Source organism: Ranitomeya variabilis, chromosome 5, assembly GCF_051348905.1.
Source record: "Ranitomeya variabilis isolate aRanVar5 chromosome 5, aRanVar5.hap1, whole genome shotgun sequence".
In the NCBI taxonomy this organism is placed as follows: Eukaryota; Metazoa; Chordata; class Amphibia; order Anura; family Dendrobatidae; genus Ranitomeya; species Ranitomeya variabilis.
This window is the reverse complement of record NC_135236.1, coordinates 628,558,830-628,582,384: the sequence shown is the minus strand read 5'-3', so window position 1 is coordinate 628,582,384 and position 23,555 is coordinate 628,558,830. Positions and strand designations below refer to the sequence as shown.

The window sequence follows — 23,555 nt, the reverse complement described above, 5'->3', positions numbered from 1 at the left end:
GGAGGTAGGAGACCCTCGGAGCAACGCGATTACATCGCGTTGCTCCGGGGGTCTCAGGGAAGCCCACAGGGAGCCCCCTCCCTGCGCGATGCTTCCCTATACCGCCGGTACACCGCGATCATGTTTGATCGCGGTGTGCCGGGGGTTAATGTGCCGGGGGCGGTCCGTGACCGCTCCTGGCACATAGTGCCGGATGTCAGCTGCGATATGCAGCTGACACCCGGCCGCGATCGGCCGCGCTCCCCCCGTGAGCGCAGCCGATCGCGTATGACGTACTATCCCGTCGGTGGTCATACGGGCCCACCCCACCTCGATGGGATAGTACGTCTGATGTCAGAAAGGGGTTAAAAGGTGACAGCTGCGATCTGATTGGTTGCTAGGGGCTGCAAAAAAAACAGATATTCTTTTTTGGCAGTTTTGATCAGTGAGTGCTCATTATGAATGAACCATCCGGCAGACAATGAGCAGAATGAATCTGTTCAGGGAATATGGCTGCTGTGATTGGTGAACAATGAACAGGAACAATGTGCATGGAAGCATAGAGAAAAGAAAACTATATTCTCTCAGAACCAGCACCAAACATGGGTCTTCTCTGCAGTACTAAAATTCACAAATGTAATCTATCTTTATAGTTAACCCGGCACTATAAAAGGCGAGTTACAACCGCCTACTACTGAGGTATCCTAATTAAGCAACAAGGTGTGATCTAACGCACTAAATAACCCCCAACATGGTTGTGGGTCATGTGACATTGTTAGGCCATGTGATCCCTGCAGCCAATCAGTGGCAGCTACAGGGCTGCCGTGCTCTCACTCTCCTGCGGCGAATGTCAGACAAGCGGAAGAAGTGACAGCCAGCAGCCCAATAGTTACTGCATGAATGGCTGCAAGGCTTATGTGGCCTAATAATGTCACCTGAACCCCAGCAGAAGCAGCATCGGCATCACTGGCAAGGTGACACTGCAGCAGACCTGTTATTTTTATTTTGCAAGGCGGACTACTTTGTAGAGTCCATGAAGAGGAAACCCCTTTAATAGATGTGTTAAAGTAATAGGAGAACTGAAGTAAATATTACAGAAATGTTATTAAAAAAATCCACATACATAAAACAGTATTCAGATAAAAAGAATAGCAAAAACAAAATATTTCACTATGGTGGTTTGATTTAATGGGTGCATTCTATTTAATAGCCGTTCATTGCCACTAATAATGATTAAAAGTAGAAAACGACCAGTAATCATATAACAAATACATACCTGAATCAAATGGCTATCTCCAGATACAACATCTCCAGTATTTTCATTTCCTATTCCAGAATCATCGGCATCTATTAGACTGTCCACAGGAACATTGTGTTGGGGTTTAAGGAAAGCAAATTCCCTCTCGCTTGGGTCCAGAGTTACACAAACATCATAGGAATATGGCAGAGGTAATGTCCCAGGGTGAAATTGTGAAATAAATCTGGGATCGACCTGTGGATATAGACTTGTACTCAAGGCACCAAATGACGATGACTTAGACTCTTTGTACTTAGAAACAACTGCAATAATCACAGTCAACAAGAAGAAAAAGGAAATCAGTGCCAAGGCGATCACCAAGTAGAATTGTAGGTTGGACTGAGATTCTTCTTTGTTAGACTGACTGCTCAGCTCAGGAAGAACCTGATGAAAATGATCAGCAACCACCATGGTTAGAGTGACTGATGCTGAGCGGGAGGGAATCCCATTGTCTTTTACTAGAACCACAATTCCATGTTTCATGATGTCCTTATCATGAAATCCACGTGATGTCCTGATCTCTCCTGTGTGCTGGTCAATGGTGAAGAGTGATGGTTCTGGTGACTGTAAAAAGTAAGACAACCAGGCATTATGTCCAGAGTCAGCGTCCACTGCCACCACCTTAGATACTAAAGAGCCTTGTTCAGAGGTCCAAGGAACCATCTCAAATGTTGAGCTGTCAACCTCTGGTGATGGGTACAGAATGACTGGAGAATTATCATTCTGGTCTACTATACATATTCTTAGTGTTGTACTGCTGTTCAGAGATGGAGATCCATTGTCTGTGGCGATAATTTGGATATTAAATTCCTTATACTTCTCATAATCAAATGACCTTTGAGCATAAATCACTCCAGTTACTGGATTCATGGAGATGGAGGAAGATAAGGGCTCATTTCCATTTCCTCTAGTTATTATTATATAAGTTATCTTTGCATTGTCATCAGTGTCCAGATCTCTTGCTTGAATACTAAATATTGAGGCTCCTGGTGAATTATTTTCTGGTATAAATGCAGTGTAACCTAACTTCTCAAACACTGGAGCATTGTCATTGACATCTGACACATCAAGCCTAATAACTTTTCTAGACATATTTTCAGGAGAACCTTTATCTGATGCTTGTATTGTGATGGTGTAAGATGATATGTTTTCTCTATCTAGATTACTTTTTGTAACAAGTTTATAAAAATTTCCTGTTGATGACATTAGTTCAAATGGTAAGTCCCCTATTATTATACATTGAACTTCACCATTTTCTCCAGAGTCACGGTCATGAACTTTGATCAGTGCCACCACAGTACCAGGGGCAGAATCCTCAGAAATAAGATCCGATGATGAAGTTATAGATATCTCAGGAGCATTGTCATTTTCATCTGCTATTTCTATTAAAATCTTAGCATGAGCAGCGAGGCCTCCTCCATCTTTGGCTTGTAGGGAAATTTCATAAAACTTATTGACTTCATAATCTAAGCGTCCCCTTGTTCTAATTTCTCCATTCTTGGAATCAATAGTAAAGGCAAGAAGAATATTATTTGATGTGGTACTAATAGAGTAAGTGATCTGTGCATTGACTCCTTCATCTTCATCACTTGCACTAACCTGCAGAATTGTAGAATTCACCGGTATATTTTCTCTGACACTTACTTTATATACATCCTGTGTAAATACTGGAGAATTGTCATTGAAGTCAGTGATAATGATATTAATTAGGGCAGTGCCTGTCTGTACAGGATTTCCTCCATCAGAAGCTGTGAGGATGAGTTCATGCTTGTTCTGTGTCTCTCGGTCTAGAGGTTTCTCTAGTATCAGCTCTGGAAATACACTGCCATCAGTGCTGACCTTCTCTCCAAGAGCAAAATACTGGTTCTCACTGAGTCTGTAGCTTATCAGGGAACTAACACCGACATCCAGATCTTCTGCTTTTTGTAAAACAAACCTTCTTCCTGGGGAGGTAGATTCACTCATTTCTATTTCAACTATTTCAAGAATAAATTTAGGAGGATTGTCTCTTTATATCCTTAATATTAATCTTTATACTAAAGACATTTAGTGGATTTTCCACCACTGCATCATACGTAAGGACACAATCAGCTGCAGCTTCACACAATGTCTCCCTGTCTATCCTATCAGCAATGTATAGGTTTCCATTATCTGAATTTATTTGAAATATTTCTCATACAGATCAGACACAATTCTTAATTTCCTTCTGGAGAGATCCTTAACATTTAATTCAAGATCCTTTGCTAGATTTCCCACAATAGAACCTTTTCTTAATTCTTCATTAATGGAATAATGAATCTGACCAGAGACTGAATGACACAGCCAGGAAAATAAGAAGGGAAATATTACTTGCCATCTGAGTCCTTGCACTGATTGTCCTTCCTGCAGTTGTAATCCAGCCATCCTTCTTCTCACAGAAATATAATAGTAAAAATCCTTCTTATATTTATAATCCAACAGAAAATAATCCGTCTTCTTTCTGAGTCCTGTACCCGGCACATCCCAGTGTGAAATGTTGTGTATTTCTTCTTGCAGTTGAACACTGTCTGCATCATGGAGGCGATTCTGGATTTACTGAATATTTTCCTTTTTGGTGAACAGCGGCGCTCTGAGGCCAATATGGGGAACTGCAGAGTCAGTAATAGGTTTATTGCTAAGATACCACTTACAAATGTGTGCATGTATGTTTTAAGACTGGCGGAACGCACCAAATAATAATTAGAGATTATGTAAGGTGCGTTCGCAGTCTGGAGCCCACCGTGCAACTAAGACACCTGCTACTTGGTAATGACCGACTATATGGCTGTATAATGTGAGTATACACATGCGTTAGCTTCACCCGGAATGAAGCGAACCCTGTTGCATCACAGGGCCATGATACCGCACAGAGAGCGCAAGCAAGGCAACACAGAACTCTGCCCCAAGACTCAGGGTAAGAGTCCCTCTAGATCTCTTGCGCTCGACACCACTATTGCTGTGCCAGGTAAACAACTAAAGTAAATATTTACCACACAGGAGTGCATGCAGCGCCACTCTGGGGGATGCTACTAACCAACCGAACTAGGGCCAGGAATGCGCACTATCTGCGCACGGCGCCGCTCTGGCGGTCGCTGCTAACTGGATTCAGCAACTTGTGCAATTGTGCAGGGTAGCACTATCAGGCGCTAGGTAGCTCTACCATTCGCGAGCAGGCAACAACACTAGGATGGGAATGATTCGGAGCTTTCATCCATCGACAGGTATACATCCACACACAAGTTAATAAGTTTACACTAGCGCATGGCCGAGCGGCCATGCAAACCTTTTATAGTAGTAGCACTTCGGGACCTTCCTGATGGTCCAATAGTAGCAGCAACAGGACCTGATCATGTGACCCCTGACCTCCAATTGGAGGTCGTCCCGTGGGCATGATCAGTGTGGGAAAAGCAGGACATAATCCCTGAAACACCTGCTCGCTGCTGATCAGTGCTGGCTACAAAGGCTGAGCCTGGAAAGGTAGCAGTACCCAAGCGCACAGTATCAGCTTGAGCCAGACGCTGGGACTGACGTCTCTGCTGAGCAGGCTCCACTGCGGCTGGAGGAGAATGGGAGAACGCAGCGGACATGGTTTGAGATCCCCCTGTGCAGCGGTGGGAACTCGATACCTAACAATATGTTTTTCTAAAGTATATTTATAATGGTAAGACTTTAATACTGCTTAATTCAACATCAATATATATATATATTACATGTTGTATAATAAAATTAGAAAACAACAATTGCCTTTATTTTTATTGTGCACTAGGGTAAGTGGTACAAAGCAGTTCTAAGATTGCTTCTCTAAAATAGGCCCGATTCTGACCTTGCTATGTTGTGCTTTAATTATAGTCAAGTAAATAAGGCAGCACACTGCAGCGCTGAAACATGCAAATATGAAACACGAAAATTGAACTGCATTACTGCACTAGAAATATGAAAAATGAGAGCGTTTAGCGCATAAAAATGGCCAATTTTATGTGTACCTGGTAGCCACTTTATGGCATCTCTCGTATACCAGGTCCTACACTTCCTTTCCTCGCTGAGAATAAACGTCTCCATCTAAATGGGTAGTGCTTTAATTATAGGTACTGCTTTTTAAAAAATTCTGGTTGTGATGCTTTATACTCGCTCTAGTGGCTCATCCAGGGGCATAATTACTGACAATTGGTGGCTGCCCGCAAGTCATGCAATGGTCAAGAAAGCAGGCTTATCTGCCGAGATGCATCCACAATCAGGTAGCATGTACAATTCCCATTTTAATAAAAAGGATATGTGCACAGTACCCGTGACAGCACATGCAACTTAGCATGTGTTGGGTTGTACTATCATCTGGACCATTAACCTCCAATGAAGAAGTTAGTGGCTCCATATAATATCTTTATTGTGCAAAATAACACAAAAATAAACAATTTGGCAGGGTACTGTGAACTTATTGTAGCCAATGACTGCTGCATTATTCTCAAATCAAGGTACTGTTGAACTTGGTAGTGATCTACAGTATCTTTCAGACATCACTAATCACTAGCAGGCGCTTCCAATGCACAATTAAAGTGGATCTGTCAGCATAGTCTGCCATCTTGTTTTAGAGCAGCATAGTAATGATAAAGGTAAGGTTCCTTTTTACCCAAGAAGCAGAAAAATATTGGGTCAGATTTTTAAAATTGCCATTTTTTTGTTATGTAATTAAATCATGTTGTCTGATAGTTTGGTGCATTTTTAGGACTCGTGCACACTTTGAGTATTTGGTGAGTTTTTTGCTCCAGCATTCGCAAGCCAAAACCAGGAGAGGAACAATAAGAGGAAAAGTATAATAGAAACACGTCACCACACTTCTGCATTTCTCACCCACTTTGATGTAAAAAAATCACCAAAAACGCAACGTGTGAATGTGACATTAAACTCTGGAGTCAAAGGGCCCAATTCATGAAGGCCAGTTTTCGTCAAGTTGTGCAAACATTTGACCACTTTACGTGGTTTTATGCCAGTAGAGAAAAAAGGCACAAACCGGTGTAAATCAATTCTACAATATTATTTTATATATAATTTTATATCCATCTTCCAACTGTGAAACATGGCTTTAAATACATAAATGTGAAACAAAATATCATATTTACCCTGATAAAGCAACAAACACTGAGTTTCAAGAAAGTCCTCATTCATTCCAAGCCCCATTATCTCTGTAAATGGTGAATGTAACAGGGAAGGCTTTAATGTGCACCATATGCCTTATCGGGGTGAATAAGATATTTTGTTTCACGTTTATGTATTTAAAGCCATGTTTTTCACTTGGAAGATAAATATAAAATGCTATTGAAAAAATAGATTTACACCACTTTGTGCCTTTTTTATTTTTTGACCTATCATGGAGGAGTGGAGATATCGTCGAACACTGAGCAGTTCCTCCGTAAGTGCAATAAGGGTCTGTTTACATGCTTGGTGATGATCCCAGCTAGCTCCACCAAAATGGGCAGAACTTGGGTGGGAAAATTAATCAAATTTTATGCCAGTTTAGTGGCGTAAATTATGCCAGTAATGTTATTTCAGAGTAACATTTTTGGCTGAAGTGCACTGCTGAAGCACACAGTCATTACTAGGAATGAATCTCTTAATGTATTAGGTGCATCATGCACCAGCTGTGACTTCATTAAGGCTGGCATACAAGCTCCAGTCTTAATGACTTTAGTTCTCAGTTTATACCACTGATTAGTTCCCGTACTCTGCATAGGAAATTTGTGCCAAAAGTTGGTGCAATTTTCATGCAAGGTGTTGTAGCTTAAGTCGCATAAAATAATAGCTAAAGCTTAAGGTTCTACACAAATGTTACTTATAGTTTCGTTTAGAGCAAAAATACTACTTGTAGGTACAAACGTAAAAGCTGTGATTTGATAATATAATGCATAGTGTCGGTACAATTACTTAACACATTAGGCTATTAACATGCACTATCCACACATGATGGAGCAGTCCATACAGTTCAAGCTTTATAAATCACTTGCTAAAGTCAACACAACAATTTGCGACTTGAATTAATATTTTTTTTAATTCCTATCAGCTTACATTTATAAGAAATATTAAATTCTTCTATTAGACACACCTTTCCCTGAGCCAGCAATGCCTATTCTCCATTGCCCCTGTCCTTGTTGTCAGGCTGCAGAGGTAACATACTGAGATCAAAGTTATCTACTAGATGGCACTGCACAGTTGAGCTCAATCATGGACTGCATTGAGGCCGTTGACGAGATCAGCATATTCAGAATATGAGGGTGAATGACTATTAGTTTTTTTTCCGGATTTTGTAACAATAGTAAATGTAAAACTTATTAATAGAAGAATAAAGTATTAATTGAAAACCCAAATAAAACTCAAATAATGCTGATCTCTAAAACATCTTCATTTTCATAAATAAAACTGATAACATAGCCATTTACAATCTCAGAAACCTACCTGAGATATAACATTTTCGACAGGTGGACCTAGGTTTAAAGTTTCATTCACAATGCCAGAGTCATCGGCATCTATTAGACTGTCCACAGGAACATTGTGTTGAGGTTTAAGGAAAGCGAATTCCCTCTCACTTGGATCCAGAGTTACACAAACATCATAGGAATACGGCAGAGGTAATGTTCCAGGGTTAAACTGTGAAATAAATCTGGGATCAACCTGTGGATATAGACTTGTACTCAAGGACCCAAATGAAGATGCCTTGGACTCTTTGTACTTGGAAACAACTGCAATAATCACAGTCAGCATGAAGAAAAAGGAAATCAGCGCCAAGGCGATTACCAAGTAGAATTGTAGATTGGATTGAGATTCTTCTTTGTTAGACTGACTGCTCAGCTTAGGAAGAACCTGATTAATATGATCAGCAACCACCATGGTTAGAGTGACTGATGCTGAGCGGGAGGGAATCCCATTGTCTTTTACTAGAACCACAATTCCATGTTTCATGATGTCCTTATCATGAAATCCACGTGATGTCCTGATCTCTCCTGTGTGCTGGTCAATGGTGAAGAGTGATGGTTCTGATGACTGCAGAAAGTAAGACAACCAGGCATTGTGTCCAGAGTCAGCGTCCACTGCCACCACCTTAGATACTAAAGAGCCTTGTTCAGAGGTCCAAGGAACCATCTCAAATGTTGAGCTATCAGTCTCTAGTGATGGGTACAGAATGACCGGAGAATTATCATTCTGGTCTACTATACATATTCTTAGTGTTGTACTGCTGTTCAGAGATGGAGATCCATTGTCTCTGGCGATGATTTGGATGTTAAATTCTCTATTCTTTTCATAATCAAATGGTTTTTGTGCATAGATGACCCCAGTGACTGGATTCATGGAGATATAAAAAGACAGAGGATCTTCTTCATTGCCTCTAGACATGATATAATATGTTATCTTTGCATTGTCTTCACTGTCCAGATCTGTTGCTTCAATACTAAATATTGAAGCTCCTGGTAAATTATTTTCAGTGATAAATGCAGTGTAACCTAATTTCTCAAAAACTGGAGCATTGTCATTGACATCTGACACATCAAGTTTAATAATCTTTCTAGAAGTAATTTCTGGGGAACCTTTATCTGATGCTTGTATTGTGATGTTGTAGGATGATATTTTTTCTCTGTCTAGATTACTTTTTGTAGCAACTTTATAAAAAGTTCCTGTTGATATTAACTCAAATGGTAAATTCCCTGCTATTACACATTGAACTTCACCATTTTCACCTGAATCAGGATCATGAACTTTGATCAGCGCCACCACAGTACCAGGGGGACAATCTTCAGGAATAAGATCTGATGATGAGGTTATAGATATCTCAGGAGCATTGTCATTTTCATCTGTCATTTCTATTAAAACTTTAGCATGAGCAGCGAGGCCTCCTCCATCTTCTGCTTGTACAGAAATGTCATAATATTTTGTCACTTCATAATCTAAGAGACCTTTTGTTGTAATTTTCCCACTTTGTGAGTCAATAATGAAAGCCAGAAGAACATTATCTACTGTGGTACTAATAGAGTAAATGATCTGTGCATTGACTCCTTCATCTTCATCACTTGCACTGACCTGCAGAATTGTAGAATTCACCGGTATATTTTCTCTGACAGTTACTTTATATACATCCTGTGTAAATACTGGAGAATTATCATTGATATCATTGATAATGATATTAATTAGGGCAGTGCCTGTCTGTACAGGATTTCCTCCATCAGAAGCTGTGAGGATGAGTTCATGCTTGTTCTGTGTCTCTCGGTCTAGAGGTTTCTCTAGTATCAGCTCTGGAAATACACTGCCATCAGTGCTGACCTTCTCTCCAAGAGCAAAATACTGGTTCTCACTGAGTCTGTAGCTTATCAGGGAATTAACACCGACATCCAGATCTTCTGATTTTTGTAAAAGAAACCTTCTTCCTGGGGAGGTTGATTCACTCATTGCTATTCTGAATTTTTCATGCACAAATTTTGGAGAATTATCATTTATGTCCTGAATATTAATCTTTATACTAAAGACATTTAGTGGATTTTCCACCACAGCATCAAATGTAAGGACACAATCAGCTGCAGCTCTGCACAATGTCTCCCTGTCTATCCTATGAGCAATGTACAGGTTTCCATTATCCGGATTTATTGTAAAATATTTCTTAGACAGATCAGACACAATGTGAAATTTCCTTCTGGAGAGATCCTTAACATTTAATTCAAGATCCTTTGCTAGATTTCCCACAACAGAACCTTTTCTTAATTCTTCATTAATAGAATAATGAATCTGACCAGAGACTGAATGACACAGCCAGGAAAATAAGAAGGGAAATATTACTTGCCATCTGAGTCCTTGCACTGATTGTCCTTCCTGCAGTTGTAATCCAGCCATCCTTCTTCTCACCAGAAATATAATGGTAAAAATCCTTCTTATATTTATAATCCAGCAGAAAATAATCCGTCTTCTTTCTGACTCCTGTACCGGCACATCCCAGTGTGAAATGCTGTGTATTTCTTCTTGCAGTTGAACACTGTCTGCATCATGGAGGCGATTCTGGATTTTGCAGAACATTTTCCTTTTTGGTGAACAGCGGCGCCCTGAGGCCAATATGGGGAACTGCAGCATCAGTGACTGATTCATTGCTGTCTGAGTATAGAACATTTTGCAGTACAAATATTAAGATATTAAATATGATAATATTAGAGTAGAATTCTAGAGTAATCCTTCACTTATTTGATAACCAAAACAATATTTTTTCTGTGCATAGCTAAACTCTAATGTAATATTTGAAATGAGAATTAGGAAATAAAATGTATCAGAGGTCGCAAAGCAAAGTTTGGTGAGTAGTAAGAGAAAAATTCCAAATTGCTCCTCTAAAATACATTCATGCTGTGTTGACTATATTAGTACATTGATTTGACACTAATCAGTGTGAAGTACATTTTTTTATCTGCTTTAAAAATAGATTGTTGTGCTACAAATACATAAAAGATAATCTGTCAGCATCGTTTCAAACCCAAACTATTTATATGCTCATGTACATCTTTCAAAGACAAGTCTAACAATACCTTTACATGGCCAGTCCATTCTTCCATTACTGAGAAATCAGCGTTTTAATTGATATACAAATGAGAATGAAGATCCAAAGCCTCTGTCACTCCAGCTCTTTTCCGCACCCTGAGCTGCCTCCTCCTGCTTGACAGACAGCCTCTATACTGTGTTACTTTAGACAAAGGAGCCATCAGTCAAGCAGAGAAGACGTCTCTGAGCGTGGAACAGAGCTGAAATGACAGAGGCTTCAGATCTACCATAGTTCTTCATTAGCCTCTTTTGCCTATCAATTCAAATGCTAACTTTTCAGTAAGGTAGGAACGAATTTGCTGTAAGGGTATTGCTTGACTTGTCCTTGAAAGAGTTAAATGCACATATAAATAGTTTGGGGTGTGAAATCCTGCTGACAGATTCCCTTTAATAAAATTTAAAAAAAATGACTCCAAGGAACTTAGTTTTAGGCTGTTGATATTCTTGATAGTCCTTAATAAAGTCTATTGCATTCATTCTTTCAGTAGTGAGGGGTCAGGTTTAATTGATAATGTGCATGTATTCATGAAGAAACACAGTAGCCTATTAGAGGCATACATAGAAATCCAGGGACCCCGTAGAGAAGGTCCAAAGTTGGGCCTTCCATGGACCACTGGCTTCCATTGTACATTCCCATTGTGTATGCAGGGGCACAGTGGGGGTGACAGAGGGCTTCCCCCTGTCTAACTACTGCCATGATCACTGTTCGCCACTAAATCTATGTGGTTAAACTGCTGAAATCAATATTAGTTCTAAGCCATTGAATATATCTGGCATCCACCAAGTGTGAGGCAGGCTCAGCACATGGGCATGCTGCATACAAATCGTCCTGTCTTCTGCTGTACATATACTGTACGAGCATTATGTAAGTTGTGCGGGAAAGCCAAACAAGGGACAGGACCATACCACACCTGGTCCATCAAAGCTAATGGACCTCATAATAGTTATAGTAAGTTGTCTACCAACACCATGTAGTCCATTAGTCACTGCTGAATATGGAGGGCAGACGATGAGGAAGCGCTTCTTCGACTCATGAGTATTGTGGATTCATATCTATAAATCAGTTTTATCCCTTCATGGCTGCTCTTAGTCAAATATCACAATATTTTTAACTGCTATTTGGTCTTTTCGTAGAATGGAACTGACTCCTTACCAAGAGCCCCATTGTAAGCTGACGGATCTGCTGCCTATTGCTCTTTAGTAGGAAATATCTGCCTTAGTGTCATTCAATTGACATTGGTTTATTTGGTCATTTTGGTATGCCTGGCAATCATGTTATAGGACATTTCTCTGCTACTTGTAAAGAGGACAAGCTATCCGTTTTGTCTTTCTTCATATTTTGCATAATCAATACTGATTGTTGTGTTTGCAGCTTAAAGTGTTGGAGATCACGGCAGATGGGGAGGAAAGTGAGAGTGCAGCTATGATTGCATTCAGTGATATAATATTTTGACATATCGTGGGAACCAATTACATAGTTTTTATCAAACTTTCATGCATCCAAATGAACCATGTAGATCGTTTATCTCAACGTTCCTTTTCCAACTTTACAAAATTGTAGCTTTATGTTTGTTTCGCCAGTAACAGCTCTACATTTAATATTTAACATTTAATCTACATTACATCTTGTGTAGTATCCACTGTTCCGGCACCACTGGAATGATGCCAAAAAATTGCCATACATTGATGAAATGGTACTACCATACCTTTGAAGCAAAAAAATCAAATCCAATGTAGAGTGCTCAATGCAAGCCAAAATGCAGTGACCAAATACTGTAATGGATCCCTGCATTAACTATATACATGTAAAGTAATAATAATGACAGTGCATTAAGATATATACATTTCAGTATGCTGTTATACTTCTGTGGTCACACAACCTAAAGAACAGGCCTAAGTAATTCTTTACTTGTATGTTCAACTTTACCAATGCTAATGTTGTAATTTTTGCACATTTTCAACTTATTATTTTCTCAAAATTTAATTCTAAATCTAATCTTTGAGGAACATAAATCAATAAAGAGTTAAGATTGGAGATAAGGTTCAAAAAGCATTCCTCCACTCCATTCATTGTCTATGGGACAGTCAGAAATAACTGTTCTTCCTCTGGCAGATTTTTTTTGTGTCTTTATTTGTGAAAATAAGTTAGACCTTATGACCTTATATAATTGGGCAACAATTTCCTGGCATCAAGTTATGTCCTAGAAGCTATAGGTGAACCTCTGATACTTGAATCTAGGTAAATACAAATTTACCACATAATTGCTGCAGTGCAGTTCGTCCATTTTTTGATAAAACATTATGCAGTGTGATAGGTAGTGTAGCCCATCTAGCACCACTTAATTACATTCTTCTAAAAAGTCTATACCATCAACAATCACTTCTAAAAATAAAATAATGGACAAATGCCATAAAGAACAGAACAGACATGCTCACTGTTAGCTTTTCATGTAATTATTAAGTATACCATATCATAAGACTAAACTGATTTAATAAATACATACATTTATGAGCACTTACTGACATTTACAACTTATCGCCTGTCCATAGGGTAGGGGATAAGTGAGTACTTGGAGTCCTTCCCCATGACATATATCACAAGAACAGTTGTACTTCTTATGGACGTAATATGTCATCTGAATAAGTCCTAAAATCTTCATTTTGGAAACCAAAATGGTGATATAAACATATGTAATGAATATTTGAAAAGGCAAATAAAATTGTGAAGAAGCAATGAAGTTGAATACTTTTCTTCTAAAAAACGGCAAAAAAATGTGAATGATATATTATGTTTAATTAAAGGTTGTTAACAATTTTTTATTAAATCAAGCTTGGAGAATAATCATTTAGAATGTTCTGAACTAAAAAAATGCCCAGAATGGTTAATGTCTTGCCTATATCATTATGCTAATTTTGGAATGCTTTTGAACCAATATTTTGTGATATCTTGTAAAATATGCTTAATAAAACAGATTGAACATAATGCTCTGAACTTACCTGAGATACCAAATTCTCCACAGGTGTACAATTCTTTAAAGTTTCATTTCTAATGCCAGAATCTTCAGCATCTATTAGACTGTCCACAGGAACGTTGTGTTGGGGTTTAAGAAAAGCAAATTCCGTCTCACTTGGATCCAGAGTCACACAAACATCGTAGGAATATGGCAGAGGTAATGTTCCAGGGTTAAACTGTGAAATAAATCTGGGATCGACCTGTGGATATAGACTTGTATTCAAGGACCCAAATGAAGATGACTTAGACTCTTTATATTTGGAGACAACTGCAATAATCACAGTCAACATGAAGAAAAAGGAAATCAGTGCCAAGGCAATTACCAAGTAGAATTGTAGGTTGGACTGAGATTCCTCTTTGTTGGACTGACTGCTCAGCTCAGGAAGAACCTGATGAAAATGATCAGCAATCACCATGGTTAGAGTGACTGAAGCTGAGCGGGAGGGAATCCCATTGTCTTTTACTAGAGCCACAATTCCATGTTTCATGATGTCCTTTTCATGAAATCCACGTGATGTCCTGATTTCTCCTGTGTGCTGGTCAATGGTGAAGAGTGATGGTTCTGGTGACTGTAAAAAGTAAGACAACCAGGCATTGTGTCCAGAGTCAGCGTCCACTGCCACCACCTTAGATACTAAAGAGCCTTGTTCAGAGGTCCAAGGAACCAACTCAAATGTTGAGCTATCAACCTCTGGTGATGGGTACAGAATGACTGGAGAATTATCATTTTGGTCTACTATACATATTCTTAGTGTTGTACTGCTGTTCAGAGATGGAGATCCATTGTCTCTGGCGATGATTTGGATATTAAATTCTTTATGCTTCTCATAATCAAATGAACGTTGAGCATAAATGACCCCAGTTACAGGATTCATGGAGATGTAGGAAGACAGAGGATCTTCTTCATCACTTCTAGTCATTATAGAATAAGTTATCTTTGCATTTTCTACATTGTCCAGATCTCTTGCTTGAATACTAAATATTGAGGCTCCTGGAGAATTATTTTCTGGTATAAAAGCAGTGTAGCCTAATTTCTCAAACACTGGAGCATTGTCATTAACATCTGATACATCAAGCCTAATAACTTTTCTAGAAGTCATTTCTGGAGACCCTTTGTCTGAGGCTTGTATTGTGATGTTGTAGGATGATATTTTTTCTCTATCTAGACTATTTTTTGTAAGCACTTTATAAAAATTACTTGCTGATATTAGTTCAAAAGGTATGCTTTCTGTTATTATACATTGAACCTCACCATTTTCTCCAGAGTCAAGATCATGAACATTAATTAGAGCTACTACAGAACCAGGGGCGGAATTCTCAGGGATTATAGAAATTGATGAGGTTATAGATATCTCGGGAGCATTGTCATTTTCATCTATGATTTCTATTAAAACCTTGGATTTGGCTGCTAGACCTCCTCCATCTTCAGCTTGCACTGAAATTTCGTAAAACCTTGAAACTTCATAATCTATTTGTCCTTTTGTTTTAATCTCTCCATTTCTGGGATTAATAGTAAATGTCTGTAGAATGTCATTTGATGTAGTTCTAAATGAGTAAGTGATCTGTGCATTGACTCCTTCATCTTCATCACTTGCACTGACCTGCAGAATTGTAGAATTCACCGGTATATTTTCTCTGACACTTACTTTATATACATCCTGTGTAAATACTGGAGAATTATCATTGATATCATTGATAATAATATTAATTAGGGCAGTGCCTGTCTGTACAGGATTTCCTCCATCAGAAGCTGTGAGGATGAGTTCATGCTTGTTCTGTGTCTCTCGGTCTAGAGGTTTCTCTAGTATCAGCTCTGGAAATACACTGCCATCAGTGCTGACCTTCTCTCCAAGAGCAAAATACTGGTTCTCACTGAGGCTGTAGCTTATCAGGGAATTAACACCGACATCCAGATCTTCTGCATCTTGTAAAAGAAACCTTCTTCCTGGGGAGGTTAATTCACTCATTTCTATTCTTATTGTATCAGCAATAAATGTAGGAGGATTGTCATTTATATCCTGAATATTAATCTTTACATTGAAGACATTTAGTGGATTTTCCACCACAACATCAAATGTAAGGACACAATCAGCTGCAGCTCTGCACAATGTTTCCCTGTCTATCCTATCAGCAATGTACAGGTTTCCACTATCTGTATTAATGCTAAAATATTTCTCAGATATTTTAGACACAATGCGTAAATTGCTTTTAGAAAGATCTTTAACATTTAATTCAAGATCCTTTGCTAGATTTCCCACAATAGAAGCTTTTCTTAATTCTTCATTAATGGAATAATGAATCTGACCAGAGACTGAATGACACAGCCAGGAAAATAAGAAGGGAAATATTACTTGCCATCTGAGTCCTTGCACTGATTGTCCTTCCTGCAGTTGTAATCCAGCCATCCTTCTTCTCACCAGAAATATAATGGTAAAAATCCTTCTTATATTTATAATCCAGCAGAATTATCAGCAGAAAATAATCTGTCTTTTTTATGAGTCCTGTACCCGGCACATCCCAGTGTGAAATGCTGTGTATTTCTTCTTGCAGTTGAACACTGTCTGCATCATGGAGGCGATTCTGGATTTGCAGAATATTTTCCTTATTGGTGAACAGCGGCGCTCTGAGGCCAATATGGGGAACTGCAGCATCAGTCACTTAGGTTCTAAGAGACTATTTGTGTAGTGCACATACACTATTATTATATACAATAAAATACAGTCAATATACATTATAATTTAATGTTACTATATTAGAAATATTGAATTACTTACAAGAATTTATCTATTTTGGACCAGAAGTTTAGCTAATTTATTGCAAAACTTGTAACATATGAATTAAACAAAAATAAAAATGTAATTATAATATCTGGTTAGGCATGGCATGATTATGAAATGTAGTCTTTTATGTTAATTTGAAATGACTTTTTGTCCCCTTGTAGTAAATTATTTTTGAAATAGCGACAATATCTGCTAATCTTCAATCAGAAAATTCTTGTAGTTTTAGAAGATGCTTCCACCCATCCTTATGATGCTTACTATTTCAATCAAAATTGTAAATTATATGTAATTTAATATACAGCAGTATAATATAAAATACTTATTAGGTCAGAAAGTTTGGAAAATAAAACGTACTATATTTAGAGCCCTTTTTTGTTAAATGAACACCATACTAATCAGTTGATGATAGGGTTCCCCGATACATGGAGCCCCACTCTTCAACTCTAAGGCTGAAGAACAAGTATTCAATTGTCCCGCAATTACATTATAGGAGAAATGAAGCGTTAAGGTACCTTCACACGAAACGACATCGCTAGCGATCCGTGACGTTGCAGCGTCCTGGCTAGCGATATCGTTTCGTTTGACACGCAGCAGCGATCAGGATCCTGCTGTGATGTCGCTGGTCGCTGAATAAAGTCCAGAACTTTATTTGGTCGTCCGATCGCTGTGTATCGTTGTGTTTGAAAGCAAAAGCAACGATACCAGCGATGTTTTACACTGGTAACCAGGGTAAACATCGGGTTACCAAGCGCAGGGCCGCGCTTAGTAACCCAATGTTTACCCTGGTTACCAGCGTAAAAGTAAAAAAAACAAACAGTACATGCTCACCTGTGGGTCCCCCAGCGTCTGCTTCCTGACACTGACTGAGCTCCGGCCCTAAAGTGAAAGTGAAAGCACAGCGGTGACGTCACCGCTCTGCTGTTAGGGCCGGAGCTCAGTCAGTGTCAGGATGCAGACGCTGGGGGACGCGCAGGTGAGCATGTACTGTTTGTTTTTTTTACTTTTACGCTGGTAACCAGGGTAAACATTGGGTTACTAAGCGCGGCCCTGCGCTTAGCAACCCGATGTTTACCCTGGTTACCCGGGGACCTCGGCATCGTTGGTCGCTGGAGAGCGGTCTGTGTGACAGCTCTCCAGCGATCAAACAGCGACGCTGCAGCGATCGGCATCGTTGTCGCTATCGCTGCAGCGTCGCTTCGTGTGAAGGTACCTTTACTCAAGTTTTCTAATATGGTATTTTAAATGAGGGAATGTCTACTGCTATTGGCTTACTTAGTCTTTGTGTTGCTGGTTAACAGGCTTGAACATTGCTTAACTATCTGATCTTGTGTTCGTAAAGCGTTCCTCGGGAATATAAAAATATTAATAAAGGAAATAAACATATTCCTAAGCACCCTTAAATATCAAATTCACACTCATTTTCTCTTGGGAACCTCTTCTTTCCTCAAAACTCCTTGTATCTCCAGTATTAGATTAGAATATCCACCACGAAGTCTCCTTACTGTGAAGGAGGAGGGGAGGAGCTTCCTACTGCACTACTGCACATGCTCACTGGAACCTGTCTTACTAACAATCTAAGACGGGTTTCTGTGCATTTATCAAGATGACGGCTATTTTTCTTCTGTAATAATTACCTCTCTAGAAAACTGTGTGTTATTTGCTAATTAAAGGTATTTATGACTTTATTTACAAGAACATTTGCTTTCGTTATATATTTCAAGTCTTGAGGAATCTCTTTAAAATACCAATTTCTGCTCCTTTTCATCTCAATTAAATATGACCCTTGAGAGACAATGCAGGTTGAAATTTCTGTACAAATCTATATCCTTGTTTGTAAGCTGACATTTTGAATGTTTTTTTTTAGATGGCTTTCACTAAGATTCCATCCCTGTATAAAGGTTCCTCATCCTAAGCTCTGTGTGCAATAGAAGTGCATTACTTACAAATTACATTTTAGCCAGGGCCTACTCTTTAGATACCTGCCAGCTAACAGAAGATTAAAGGAACTACCATGATGATTTTCAACATTTCAATATTTCTGTATCAGCAACATTCATATAATTTTGCAAACTGACAAATACAGTGACTAAGGTTACAGTTTCTAAAAAATAAAATTGAAACATTTCTCAATATACGTGATGGTGAAAGTATTGTACTTATAATATAGCTTTTAGTGAGCTTTGAAATGACCAAAACACTAAAAATGTACAAAAATATAAATTTTAAGAAAAGGCCAATACAAGCAAGTTATGTATCGGATCTTTCGCAAATATTGAGTAAATGAGAGTTTAAAGTGATTTTATCAGGGATTATCTGTAAGTTGGATCGGAGGCAATGTCAGCAGTGTGGCACCCCTGGCTACATGTTTATCACAGAGGCAAGATAAAAATTAAATTTAAAGTGGTTGTCCACTACTTTTTCAACCATTATAGCTACATAACTATGTAAATATGCAAAAATATATATGATAGATGCATCATTTAAAAGCTTGCCATAGACATAAATATAGTTTGGTATGAAAGATTAAATGGGTTTTTCCTTAAAAAAGTTGTCCACTAGTTTTTCATAGATGACCTATCATTAGGATCAGCTGTTCTCGGTGTTGGCCAGAACTGTTCGATTGTGGAGCTGTTCCATCATATGGTCGATTCAAATCAATAGTAGGCAGATATGCAGCACCCAGACTAGCTCAGCAATTGAAGAGTTCCTGCCAGAAGCTGCCTCCAACACAGGTGTCAGATCCTGACTGATCACACATTGATGACCTATCCTAAGGAAGGGTCATCAATAAAAAAGTAGTGTACAACCTCTTTAAGGAAACCTGTTTAATCTTTATTTACCAAACAATTTGACCTCTATGGCAAGATATTAAATGATGCATCTATCATATAAATTATTCTATTTTTATAGTGTTACATAGTCACATAGTTATAATGTTTGAAAAAACTAGACATGGCTATCGCATTCAATTGGAATGACAGATGATATTGGGTAGGGGCATAGGTACAAGCATAATGATACAAACATAAATCATGAACCATTCTACCCTAAAAGCAAAGATTTTCCCTCCTGATTCCAAGTGTTGACCGTATCAATATTCATCTGGGTCAACATATTTCACTCAAAAATGTCATGCTGATTTCAAAACTTATAGCAGCACTTTACATGTGTAGTATATACAGCTATATAGTAGACAGGACATTTTAATTTGATTTAGCCATATGCACGTGTAGTTATTTTCACTTATTTTTCGCTGAAACCTAGTGACTGTATTCTTCTAATCAAGATCACTCTGGTCTTCCAGAGCATTAGAAATTCCTCTCATGATTGCAGGCTCTAACACCATAAGGTGGCCCAAAAACCCAACAGCAGACACAACCAATTGAATCTTGCATTGTTGATTTGCAAATAAATCATTGATGCAATTAAAAATAGACATGAGTATGTTCTATTAAGATGAAAAGAAAATAATCTAATTGATTTGCTCTAGTGTTCCCAATGGACCCTGCCCAAAACACGTTCCAGTACTTTAAGGCCTCTTTCACACTTCTGTTTTTTACAATGAGTCACAATCCGTCAAAATGTTGAAAAGACGGATCCTGTGCAGATTGTAAAAAACGGATGCACTGGGTCCCTTTTTGTGACGGATCCGTTGAGGCTATCTGCACACATTGTGTATGTGTCTTCGCCGCATTTTTCCGCTATGAAAACGCATACACAACACAACCCAGGTTAAAAATAATAAAAAAAATCGTGATATTCTTACCTTCCGGCATCCCCCGCTGCCTTCCCGATGCTCGCGATGCTGCCGGCAGCTCCCGTTCCCAGTAATGCCTTGCAAGACAATGACCTGTGATGACATAGTGGTCTTGCTACGTCATTGGGTCATTTCGAAAGGCATTACTGGGAACAGAAGCTGCCGGCAGCATCGTGAGCATCGGGAAGGCCGGGGGAAGGCTGTGGGGGACGCCGGAAGGTAAGAATATCACAATTTTTTATTTTTTTTATTATTTTTAACATTATATCTTTTTACTATTGATGCTGCATAGGCAGCATCAATAGTAAAAAGAGAGAGAGCGAGAGAGAATTTAGCTGACGGGAAATTCTTCCGTACATGCTCAGACGGCATCCGTCGCTGGATTCCTGCTTTTGACAGTCAGCGACGGATCCTGTGTCCATAGGCTTCCTTTGTAGCCAACGAGGGACAGTGTAGGATCCGTTGCTGAGCGATTTTCCACCATACAGAAAAAATGTTCCTCTGTGCGTTGTCTCTCCCCGACGGACAGCAATTTTACGACGGATCCAACGCACGACGGATGAAATGGAAGGCCACCTGTCACAATCCGTTGCTAATAGTCTATGAGAAAAAAACGGATCCAGCAGAAACATTTGCTGGATCCTTTTTTTTTACAAAATGATGCATTGTGATGGAAAAAGAAAGACGGAAGTGTGAAAGAGGCCTAAGAAGGAATCAGCTTCCTACAACATGGCAGGAGTTAATTGCACTCATTTATTAGCAATGGTCTTGAAGAGGATGAGTAGTATAGCCCATGCTGCTCCAGCTTTAGTATTTTTTTTTGCTCTCAGTTAAAATATGTTGTCTATGTTTTCTTCCACCTCGGACACAGAAGAGGGCCCCCTGTGCAAGAACAATATATGGGCTCTTTGCAGTCCAATAGCTCATCATAAAGCACAATTCCTCTGATTTGGAGGTAGAAGTGGGCCCCCAATCTCTTGGGCTCCAGGTTACACCAATGATATGTCCGCCCCTGTATTCTTCTATTTTAAAGTTTATGTTGCAATATTGTAATTCCCTACTGTACATTATGCTTAAAAGGGGCTTACTGGCATGTGACATTGAAATTAATGTGTACTGAATGTGCAGTGAGTTCAACACCTCTCAATGCTAATAACCAACAGAAAAAATAGATGGCAGTAACTGACTCTGAGTGCTACCTTTTCAGTAGAGTGCTAGTTACTGTATTACTACTTCTCCAGCCACAGCCAATTTCTAAAGGAACATTGATAAGTATGGTAAAGTGACTACTGAGTATCTACAAGCATCCCATCTCTAGTGGAGGGGGTTCTACAGACCAATGTTACTTTCCTGGAAAATGATTTTAAGTGTCTTACAGAAAGAAGAATTACATCCAAATTCTGACAAGGGTTATTCAGAGTATCAGAACTCTACAGGTTTGTCAGCCATGCAAGGTCATGAAAAGGTTAGGCTCTGTTCACACTTATTTTTTTTTTATTATGTTTGGTTTATGTGCCAAAGCGGCCATTAATAAAGTAATTAGAGTCACTGTGAATCGGTTTGCTACAGAAAAAAGAACAAGAAGTACCATATTTTCAGGTGTATAAGATGACTTTTTAACCCCTCAAAATCTTCTCAAAAGTCGGGGGTCGTCTTATACGCCGGGTATGGAGTGTACATCATGCGACTGCGACGTCATCTCTGGTCCTTCGCGCAGTGCATTATTGGGAACGGAGGCCGCCGCTTGCACCGCTGAAAGCTGTGGCTGTCGGACAGTAAGTATAGCCATATTTTTTATTTTTATTCTTTTTTTACATGAATATGGATCCCAGGGCCTGAAGGAGAGTCTCCTCTCCTCCAGACCCTGGGAACCATCCGAACCGCACACGCTGTATAAGACGACACCCGTCGTATAAGATGACCCCCGTCTTATACGGCGAGTATATCCCAAACTCCATATTTTATATGGAAAAGTTGGGAGTTGTCTTATACGCCCAGTCATCTTATACACCCGAAAATACGGTATTCATTCAAAGGGATCACCATAAAAATGACAAAAATTTTATTGATATAGCAAGATGCATGCAATGACCATACATTTAAAAACAATTAAAAAAACAAGTGGCTATACAAATTCATGCCAAGAGAACCAAATAAGGTTGTAGTGGACCCTAAAGAGACCAGAATATTTTAAATTACCATGTGACATGCAGGGGTGTAAGTAAAAAAACATATATCAGTTAACATGCATCCATGTTATTAAATGGATATAGACAATAGCCAAATCCCATGAATGGTTAAATAAGACAGCAGGTGCAAGGGATAGCAGCAATATGCCAGTATAACCCCCCTGAAACAAAACAAACCATAACCAAATGAAGGCAATAACAATATCGCTATATCCCTAAACAAGAGGCCGCATGTATATGCAGCGCCCCAGAGTCCTGGTCATTGCAGTAATGTCGCTCTGCCACTAAGGGGAGTGATGTTACGTCTGATTGCACTAAAAGAGTTCACCTGACCAGGTATCACAGTCACACATTACACTTCACACTCTGGCCACCAGGGGGAGCAAAGGGTTCTATGTATTAGGCCATTCCTCACACTCTGGTAAAACTGGGGGTTGGATAGGAAGTTAGAGAGAAGCTGACTGGGTTTCGCCCAGGTAACATCTAGTGAGAGGAGAGCGTTACTTGGGAAGATTCAGGGGGGTCCCTGTCAGGTGTGGGATCCTGGCAGAGGCCTAGCAACGGACAGATTGTTACGGAGCCGTGCCTGCACCTCATTGCGGCGGCATCCTAAGAAAGGACACAAAGCGAAGTATATTGTGGAGAAGTGAGAAACGAGATCACAGCACAAAGGCGATAGAACCAGAAGGAGTCATGCCCCGAGATCGGCAACATCCTTCTGAGGCGCGTAGCCGGCGGCCGGAACGCCGAGGAAGTAATAGACTCTACGCATTACTTTGAACTACGGCAGGGCAGTTAACTTTAGGTTGGCTGTCTCACCTTTTACACCTAATGAAGACAACGGAGGCAATTGTGGGAGAGGGACGTCTCTAGGGTCCCTATAAAATAACTCCAGGCCTACCCCGTCATACGGGTGCGTCCCATCCATATCATCTGGGGGACGGAGTGAAAGAACAGAAACATACAT

General features: G+C 39.4%; 1 protein-coding gene across 31 annotated transcripts in view; it reads right to left on the bottom strand.

Moving 5' to 3' along the window:
• The window catches only part of LOC143776626 (protocadherin gamma-B1-like), a 472,349-nt gene that overhangs the window by 49,489 nt on the left and 399,305 nt on the right, over positions 1 to 23,555 (bottom strand). The window contains exon 1 of one of the 31 annotated variants that reach the window (XM_077266177.1): positions 13,847 to 16,368. The exons of 29 other annotated variants lie outside the window; for them this stretch is intronic. In XM_077266177.1, the coding sequence (XP_077122292.1) occupies positions 13,847 to 16,267 (2,421 nt within the window). In that variant the 5' untranslated portion in view covers positions 16,268 to 16,368. Of the gene's footprint in view, positions 1 to 1,255; positions 3,555 to 13,846; positions 16,369 to 23,555 lie in introns of those variants that run through there. One more of the 31 variants, XM_077266191.1, reaches the window with a different exon arrangement.